The sequence below is a fragment of the Prionailurus bengalensis genome, chromosome C1 (genome assembly GCF_016509475.1).
Source record: "Prionailurus bengalensis isolate Pbe53 chromosome C1, Fcat_Pben_1.1_paternal_pri, whole genome shotgun sequence".
NCBI lineage: Eukaryota > Metazoa > Chordata > Mammalia > Carnivora > Felidae > Prionailurus > Prionailurus bengalensis.
Window position 1 is genome coordinate 105,864,036 of NC_057345.1, and position 10,062 is coordinate 105,874,097.

The 10,062-nt window shown below is 36.9% G+C and overlaps 1 protein-coding gene across 3 annotated transcripts in view; it reads right to left on the minus strand.

Annotated features, from left to right (window-relative positions):
- The window catches only part of GOLPH3L (golgi phosphoprotein 3 like), a 59,093-nt gene that overhangs the window by 27,602 nt on the left and 21,429 nt on the right, over positions 1–10,062 (minus strand). The window contains exons 1-3 of one of the 3 annotated variants that reach the window (XM_043576187.1): positions 9,391–9,616; positions 8,805–8,941; positions 7,126–7,320 (exon numbers count right to left, since the gene is read on the minus strand). In XM_043576187.1, coding sequence (XP_043432122.1) covers positions 7,126–7,308 — 183 coding nt within the window. In that variant the 5' untranslated portion in view covers positions 7,309–7,320; positions 8,805–8,941; positions 9,391–9,616. Of the gene's footprint in view, positions 1–7,125; positions 7,321–8,804; positions 8,942–9,390; positions 9,617–10,062 lie in introns of those variants that run through there. The other 2 variants (XM_043576186.1, XM_043576185.1) reach the window with 2 other exon arrangements.

Here is a 10,062-nt window from a genome sequence, read left to right on the forward strand (position 1 = left end):
AACTGAGCCACTCAGGCACCCCTCATTTACTGCCTCTAAACACTTTTCATTTTGTAAATTGGATTATTGAAACTTCTTATTGGACTTATTGTTTCTTATATGTTTACTTTTTTTTTTTTTAAAGTTTACTTATTTGGGGAGCGAGAGAGAGCATGAGCAGGGGAGGGGCAGAGAGAGAGGGAGAGAGAATCTGGAGTATGCTCCGGCTCTCAGCACATAGCCCGATGCGGGACTCGAACCCACTAACCGTGAGATCATGACCCAAGCGGAAATCAAGAGTCAGATGCTTACCCGACTGAGTCACCCAGACACCCCTCGACTTATTGTTTCTTATGACCAGGGTATCTTGTTTGACAGAAGAAAGAAAAGAGAAAAAATGTGTAGGACTTTCATATTTCCTCCTTAAAATGTGAGGTAGTAGGATGAAACTAAGATAAAATTGTATCATTGAGAATTGCTAAATGGTACTTTCTCTTATTCTGCCATTATTGATGTCGACTTAATATTTTTATGGGATCCCAAAGTCTTTAAGAGTGCGCTTTGCTAAAACAAAACAAAACAAAACACAGTGGGCTTTGCTAGGGTATTACATATTGGAATAAGAAAACCACGGATAAAGCTTGAGAAAAATAACTTGTGCCAAAAATTACTGCAGGACATAATAATCTTTTATCTCTATAGGAGGTATAAACTCCATATAAAACTATTTTAGGAGATGAAATATTTGGTTTTCCACTAAGCATTAACAATCCTGAACAATTTTCTTTGTTCGGCAAGAAATACAGAAAAATATGTGATATGTGTTTTGCAAGCATGCCCCTTCTTAAACTGTACTTGGAGTCAGTTTGAACATAAATTCCATCACTTCTTGGCCAATTAACCATCTGATTTTGCTTTCATAAAGAGAAGATGATGTTTGCCTTGCAGGATCAAGCATGAGAAAGTGCAAATTGTTTTGAAGACTCTTAAGTTGGATAAACACACACAAAAAGGACACAAAGACATGGACTGGCTCACATCAAATGTATAGTTTCAGTGGCTACAGCCAAAGGTCCAAATAGAAGTAGGTGGTTTTTATCTTAATATCCATGCCAGATATTTTGAAAGAGAACAGTGTGCAGTTAGGAGTTGGAGGTATACGGAGAGGCAGGCCTCTCAATTAAATAGCTTAAACTATATTTCCTACTGTTAAAATAGGACTTTGGTCTTCCATTTTTCTTCTTTTTGTACCAATAGTATATTTGGGGGGTTATAGTAAATTTGAATGGATATAATAATAAAAAAAAACGGTTCTGTTTTTTTTTTTTTAACAGCCTATGTTAATAAAAAACCACAAAACCTGACAAACAAGTCTTTCTGATACACTTGCTCTATTTACAATGGCAAAAACTACTGACAAGGGATTTATTGTTCATTTTGTGCAATCAGGAAACTAAAAGACCAGGCAGTGACCTGAATGAGACTTTTAAACTTTTGATTTTAATAAAATATTTTAGGACCCAGCAACTTTTCCTTTCCTTTTTTCTCTTTAGAGAGAGAAAAAGAGTGAGAGTGGGGGAGGGAGCAGAGGAAAAGAGAAAATCTTTTTTTTTTTTTTTTTTTTTAATTTAAAAATCTGTCAGCGCAGAGCCTCACACTGGGCTTGATTTCACAAACCGTGAGTGAGGTCATGACCTGAGCCAAAATCAAGAGTCATACGCTTAACTGACTGAGCCACCCAGATACCCCTGATTTATCATTTTTCTATATATATGAATAGTGGCATTGTTTGAAAGAACATAACTGATAAATACAAGAATATTCTTACCAGCACTGTCTATAATGGACTCCTGAATGTCTGTTAACCATGAGAATGAATGAATAGTGGTATACTGATATACTGAAATACTATATTCCAATGAACTGAATTAAATTAAATGATATGCAACATGGGATGAATCTCAAACATAATATTGAGCAAAAGAATACGTAACAGTATAATCGATAGATACGTAACAGCATAATCGAATAACAGTTTAAAAACATGCAAAACTAAAATACATTGTTTAAGGATATATATACATGTTCAGAGTAGCAGGAAGTGCAGTAGCATGTGATCAGGGAAGGGTACAAGAGGATGACCCCATGATATGTGTTTTATATATTTTTCTAGATACGCTGTATTTCACAATTTTAGAAAGGTTAAACAATAAAATACAGAACTGAATGCCCAGCTAAGTTTTGGTAGTTGAGTTTCAAAACAACTGAGTTCATTTAAAGGAGATGAGATGTTTTAAAATATCTGTTGTGATTCCAGTTGCAAATCACTGAAACTATCACAAGCATTCAGCTGATTTTTTCCCACTAGAATTTGTTTCTCTTCACAAACTAACTCTTGCTCATCTTCAGAATTCAGGTTAAGAGTTATCACCTCCCAGCAGTCTTTCCCAGTATCTCTTTCCTCCCCTATCCCACTAGCACTCTCTACCACCCACTTGGGTTGGGTTTCTTTCCTCTTTGTTCCCTCAGTCCCCACAACACAGTCACACATATATCACATGCACTGCAATGGTCTGCTGACTTTCCCTATCCCCCTTCCAGCCTCTCCAGCCACTCTCATCCCACTAGACTATAAATGATCTCAAAAGTAGGGACTATTGTCCCTGCATAGTATTGGGTTATAAACAAAGAATCCTATGGAAATCTTCAGCAAAATTTAATTTTAGGACTTTGGAATACAAAGTTTAACACTTAGAAGGTGGTTTTGTTTTGTTTTGTTTTTTTATGTGCCACAAACCTAAAGCCATGCAAAAACAAGAAATTATATACATATCAAAACATATACTCACAAAGAACATAGAGTAAAAATATCACTAGGTCATTAATTTGTACACAAAAATGAAATGGGCTTTGCTCTTTTCATTCGGCTGATCGCATTACTTAAAGGAAAGAATGTATAACTATAGGGAACGAACTGATGGCTACCAGAGGCGAGGTTGCTGGGAAGATGGGTGAAATTAGGTCAAAGGGATAAACAGTACATTTATCGTGATGAGCACTGAGTAATGCACAGAATTGTTGAATCACTATGTTATACTCCTAAATATAAAACTGTATGTAACGACACTGGAATTAAAATAAAAATAAAGAGTCTAAAAGTCTCTACCTAGCATTCAAAAATCTGCCACACTCTATAGTCTGAATCTAATTTGCCAATTTTGACTCTCCTTGTTCTCCAAGAATGCCACCTACTTCAGTAATAGTGGTTACTTATCTCCCAAACTTATCAAGCTCATACTTGCAGGTTCCCTCATCCAGAATATGTTTCCTTCACTCCAGTTACATTAGTCCTACCTTTCTTAAAGGTCCAGCTTGTTTTACTACCTCCTATTCTTCCCCCATGATGATCTCTCTTCCTTCCAAGTCTCTTGGCTTTTTTACCCTTCTAACATGGAAAACTTGGGATTTTTACTGTTGTTTACTTCTCTAAAAATCTTTTGAATTGTGAAATATAAGACACACACAGAAGAGTGCATGAAACAAAAGTGAAAAAAGCTCAATGACTTATCTCTAAGTGAAAAATCCATGAAACTTTCCGCAAGTACAGAAACAGGAAACTGTTAGTACTCAGAAAGCTCGTGTTCTTTTCTAACCACTAATACCTACCCCCCCACTTCCCACACTTCCTAAAGAAAGGTAGGCACTATGCTCACAACTATGGTAATCCCTTTTGTGCTTTTCTTTATAGTTTTAATCACCTAAATACACAAACCCAAACACTATAGTTTAGTTTTTTAAAAATTTTATATACATGAAATCACACAGTATGTCTTTTGTGTCTGGCTTCCAGTACTGAACATTACATGAGAATCATACATGTTTTATAACAATGTTCATTTTAATTCTGTATAGAAAAGATATTTATGTTCATTTAAATAAATGGACAATTCATTTTTATCTATTCTGCAGTGGATGGACCTTTGGGTTACTTAGCTTTTATTTTATTTTTATTTTTTAGTAATCTCCACACCCAACGTGGGGCTTGAACTCACAACCCCAAGCTCCAGAATCCTATGCTCTACTGACTGTGCCACCCAGGTGCCTTTGTGTTACTTTAGTTTTACAAGGTATCGAAGTCTTGTCTCCCCTGCTGGAATTCAAGTTTCTTGAAGCCAGGGACCATATATTATACTATTTTATATTTACCTTAGTATTTGTACAATGCTAAGCACATAATGGGTACCCCCGATCATGCTAAATAATGATTAAATAAATCTGAGTAGTTTAGGAGTTGAGAAGAAAATAATTAGTGCTGGAAATCAACTAATAATTTTAGAGATAGTTATATAACTGGCATTTTGGAACAACACTACTACTTTAATAAATCAGAAGGTTTGACCTCTCCTATTTATTTACACCTAAGGATTTGTTATTTCTTGTTCTTCCTAAGCCAACTGAAAGGTAAAAACATAATTTGTCAACTATTTTCAAAATAAAATGAGAACAATTCAAAAGGTTAATTGTTACATGCTCATCTTTGAATGGTATCTTGCCAGAGTTCCTTTATTTTTTACTCTATTTCCTTAAATTTATATTAACTATTATACATTTAAAAACACACAAAGAGAAGCCCAAAGTTAGATTCTCTACAAAACAGAAACAAAAATTCTAGTATCTAAGGTCAGCAGGAAATTAATCATTCCTATTCAAAAGTAAAATAACCAAATAGATGTTTAGTTCTAAAATGCTCTTCTACAGTCAGTGAAGGTTTCCTAGCCACTGTGTAAACATCTCAAAACAGTATTTATACCACCTAATCTTCAGACCTACTCTCATGTTCTCTTGGAGAGTCAATTTTGTGTTTTCATTTGTTTGATTTTTTTTTGTTTCTTTTTTAATTTTTTTTAACTTTTATTTATTTTTGAGACAGAGACAGACAGAGCATGAACGGGGGAGGGGCAGAGAGAGAGGGAGACACAGAATGGAAAGCAGGCTCCAGGCTCTGAGCCATCAGCCCAGAGCCCGACGCAGGGCTCAAACTCACGCACCGCGAGATTGTGACCTGAGCTGAAGTCAGACCTCAACCGACTGAGCCACCCAGGCGCCCCTCATTTGTTTGATTTTTATAAAACTAGAGCTTCATCAACTTTCTCAGAAAACAGGAAAATATACTTGTGGGCAAGATTTTCTGATTTTTCCATGTCTTGGTCAAGTACATATATGATGTCTTTAATATTAGTTTTACCAATACACAAGCTATAACAAGTCTTATAAATTTTGTTCAAGTTGGTAATCTGACATGACAAAAAATAGTGAAAGGAAAAGTGGTAAAGAAAATAAAATGGGGGCAACTGCGTGGCTCGGATAGTTAAGGGTCTGACTTTGGCTCATGTCATGATCTTATGGTTTGTGGATTTGAGCCCCACAGTGCACAGCCTGCTTGGTATTCTCTCTCTCTTCCTCTCTCTTTTCCTCCCCCACTCACACACTTTCTCTCAAAATAAATACAAACTTTAAAAAAAAAGAAAAAAGAAACAAAGGTAATCCTAAATTTGAGGAATCGGTGCAGAAAAGAACACGTGTTATTAGATGTATGTAGCCAATTCATTACTAGCTAAGGACAATTATCAGAGCAAAATTTCGTATTTTTTTAAGCTTATTTATTTTTGAGAGAGAGAGAGAGAGCGCGCGAGCGGGGCAGGGGCAGAGAGAGAGGAAGACAGAGGATCTGAAGCAGGCTCTGCGCTGACAATAGAGAACCTGATGTGGGGCTTGAACTCATGAACCGTGAGATCATAACCTGAGCCAAAGGCAGACCCTTAACCAACTGAGCCACCCAGGCACGCCCAACTTTAGTATTTAAAAAAAAAAATTTTTTTTAATGTTTTTATTTATTTTTGAGACAGAGAGAGACAGAACATGAGCGGGGGAGGGCAGAGAGAGAGGGAGACACAGAATCCGAAGCAGGCTCCAGGCTCTGAGCTGTCAGCACGGAGCCTGATGTGGGGCTCGAACTCATGGACTGTGAGATCATGACCTGAGCTGAAGTCAGATGCTTAACCGACTGAGCCACCCAGGCGCCCCCAACTTTAGTATTTTTTCATGTAAAGTAACACTTTAACTTGCTAAGTTTCCAAACAGAGGCCAATAATAAATGTGCCTTTATTATTATTGTATTTACTAAAGACTTTCTTGGAAAGGAAGTAGACTGTTTAAAATATTACATTTATATTTCTTCATAACCTCTTCATTAAAGAAGAAAGTGAAACACAATAAAAAGTTAAATTACAGAGGCACGTGGGTGGCTCAGTCGGTTAAGCACCCAACTTCAGCTCAGGTCATGATCTCACAGTTCACGAGTTCAAGCCCTGCACTGGGCTCCAAAGCCTGGAGCCTCCTTCAGATTCTGTGTCTCCCTCTCCCTCTGCCCTTTCCTCGCTCATATGCTCTCTTTCTTTCTCTCAAAAATAAACATTAAAAAAAAAAGTTAAATTATAAATGAAAGATGATGTATAGTACTAGTAGGAAAGCCAACACATATATACCACAAATATGTACCACAAGACTTGTTATCTCAAGACTAATTCTATTATAAAATGTTCTATTAATAAGGGAAAACTGCAATTAATTTAAAAACATTTTCTAAATTAAAATATTCCTTATCAGTTATTGATATTTAACTTCTAAAGATCCAGAAAATAGAATTAAAAAATTATTTCTACTGTATTGTAAGAAACCTACCCACTGTTTATTTTTGTAAAACAGCTAATCATACATGTTCCTTGTCGTTGAAAAGAATTTCCTCTCCACAGCTCAAGACAACTTCATTGTGTGGGCCTGCTTAGTTTAATAGGAAGTTATTTCACCTTCAATCTCACTGGGGAACTACAAGTACCAAAATTTTACACTGTGTTATATTCTCTCTTGTCTCTTCCAGAATTTTGGAGTAATTTTGTAATTAAATTACATTTCAAGTAATTATACTTCTGGATTTCATCCTCCCCAAACTCCCCCATCCCTCAGATGGCTAGAGCACAATTCCAAGGCCAACTGAGCATTCATGAAAATATTCTGTCAGGTTACTTCCTAAAAACATTCTGACATTCAGGAGTCTTTGAGACGGGCTACCAAACCCAACTGCATTACCTCTTTATCTTTTAGTCCCAGGAGCAATACTTCTTCCATAAGGGTGAGGCGAATATCCTTAGAGTCACCAGAGTCCTCATTGTCTGGACTCTTGTCTTGATTAGTGTCTTCCTCACTTTCCACCTTCTTTTCAGAGTTCTTGCCTACTTCAGTGCGACGGGCCCGGTGAGTTAAAGTGGTCATTCTCACCTGTTTCTGGCGGGGGGGGCGGGCAGTGACAAAAAAATATCTGTATGTGTGCTTACGTAAACAAAAACATACATATTAACATACTACAAATGTATAGAAATATGAAATATATACAAACTTAAATAAAGGAATAATGACCAGAAAAACTAGGTTAACATATCTTTCCCAAAGTACACAGAAGGCACTGACAGAAAAATAAAATCAGTGATTTTAAAGACTGGTAGAAATGATTATCTTTTAAGTCTGCCAATTTTACGTGCATAGTCTATAACCCAGGAGTATATATCCATCATGGTAATTCCTTTCACAAAATTGATCCTCCCCAAGTTAAATATTATGGGACAGCATAAACATTGTGGAGCATCCAGGTCCAAAAGGCATATAATAATTTATATGTAATTTGTATAAGCATTCAATGGCACATTATAATACACAAAAGAGAAAATTAAAAAATAAGAAAAACTAAATATAAACATATATTCTCATATTTTCTTCCCATAACTTAATAACTCACTTCATGCACTCCCTTTGGAAATCACTGCTACAGAATAATACTTAGAAGATCACGTGTAGTAATTCTATATAGCCAGAAAACTTTCATCTCTACCCCTAGCTAGCCATCTTGCAAATACACAAACAGCTGCCAACAAAAAGTACCAGCAAGAGAATACTAAAAGATTAACAAATTCTTTGTCAATTACAACAAACAAACAAACAAACAAAAAAACAAAGCACGTGCCCTTTTATACCATATACCACAGATGTTTTAAAAATCTACGTTCAAGAGAAAGTGCAATAAATCATCTGTGATAAAGTTTAAAATTAGCGTACTTTATTTTAAATAAATCTAAACATCCATTTTTAAGATGATATACAATAAATATTTTTCATCAGAAATCATTTATTTTTATTTATTTTTTAAATTTTTTTTTAACGTTTATTTATTTTTGAGACAGAGAGAGACAGAGCGTGAACAGGGGAGGGGCAGAGAGAGAGGGAGACACAGAATCTGAAACAGGCTCCAGGCTCTGAGCTGTCAGCACAGAGCCCAACAAGGGGCTCGAACTCACAGACCGTGAGATCATGACCTGAGCCGAAGTCGGACGCTTAACCAACGAGCCACCCAGGCGCCCCTCATCAGCAATCATTTAAAAGAATATCTTTTTTAAGACAAAAAGAATGTATTCAAGAGCCTCTGTGACTGGATCCCATCCTACCTTCTAGCAATATTTCCCATTACATTACTCTCAATTATGTACTGTTAACAAACCATTTCTCAAACGTCCCATGCTGCTACTTCTCCTCCTTTGTACATGTTGGTGTTCTCTCCTTTTTCCCTTCCTCTCTATTACCTACCCATTTTTCAAAGGTCTATTGAGGACCCAGGTAAAGCCTTAAGTGAATCTCCTTCTCCATTACCCATATATGTCCCATGGCCAGAATTGGTCTCTCTCTCAGCTGTACTTTCACAGAACTTTATTTATACTTACATCCTTTAAAGTATTTATTATAGTCTTTCTTTTGGTATGGCTGTCTCTCAACTGTAAACTTCTTGAGGGCAGGGATATTGTCTTCTTGGGTTTTTATAGTCTCCATAGCAACTAGCACAATGTCTTTAACGTTGTAACTGCTCAATAAATATATACTGATTAAAATGAATACTCAGAAATGCATGTGAACATTTTTAAGAGAAATACAAGTGAAGTGACTTACAAGAGACTGTTTATACAAGGCTATATTTCAAATATAATTCTTGGTGGGAGGCGGGAAGAAGAGTGGAGGAGGAAAAAATAAAACATAAAATAAATGCTTACAGGCATTAGCCTTATTTGGTACTGTGAATAGGGTTTATTTCCTAACCCAATCCAAAAAAACTTTAGGTCTTCAGAGAAAAAAAAAAAAAATTAAGGGGAATTTTGAGGAACTAACACCCCCTCGACATTTACAAGTTAAAAACACTATTTGAAAAAAAAAATGGCCAAAAACTAACTAAATAAGAACCTCCCTCTCCCCAGAAAATAAAAAATCTGGAGGCTGTTTTTGGACGTTAGGAAATGTATATCCTCCGTTGCTTACCTGACGTTACTCCTGGGTTACGGCCCGACGCAGGCTGCAGCTTGCGCTCTGTTTTAGGGGGACACCTGTTCCCCCTCTTCCCCCCCGTCCTAGTAGGTAGAAAAACTTCTCAGCCACGCAGAGAGCACAAACTTCCTGATCCTTCGATGCAGAGAAGGAATAACACATCAGCTTCCTCAGGATCGCTAGGCAACCTACCTTGGTGTTTCTTCATTGGACCAATCAGAAACCGCCAAGGTTGAGCCCAGCCAATCGGAGCTTACGAGGGGAGGCTCTCCTCGGGCTATTGTGTTGCGATCCCGACAAACACCACCAAAAGGAGGCAGGTTTGGGTCAACCTGACAGCTGGTCAATCCAATGAAGTAACCTTGGTAGAAGAGAGGAAAGGGAGCTGAGATCCCCACCCCCATTAAATCGTCCAATCAAAGCGTTCAGTGAGCTAGCACCAGCTGCCAATCAACAAAGGTTTTTGTTGGTCAACCTCTGTAGCAGGTGTGTTAACTGTAGCAGTGTATTCTAGGACAATTCGGTGAGATGTGTTGGGATCCAAAAAAGCTAAGAATAAATACACATTTTAAAATTGGTTGTTTTCGACAATTAGCTTGTCCCTAACTTTCCTGTTCCAGAAAAACCTGATCTGGGTCAGTTTGTGTACGTTTATGTGGTTTACAT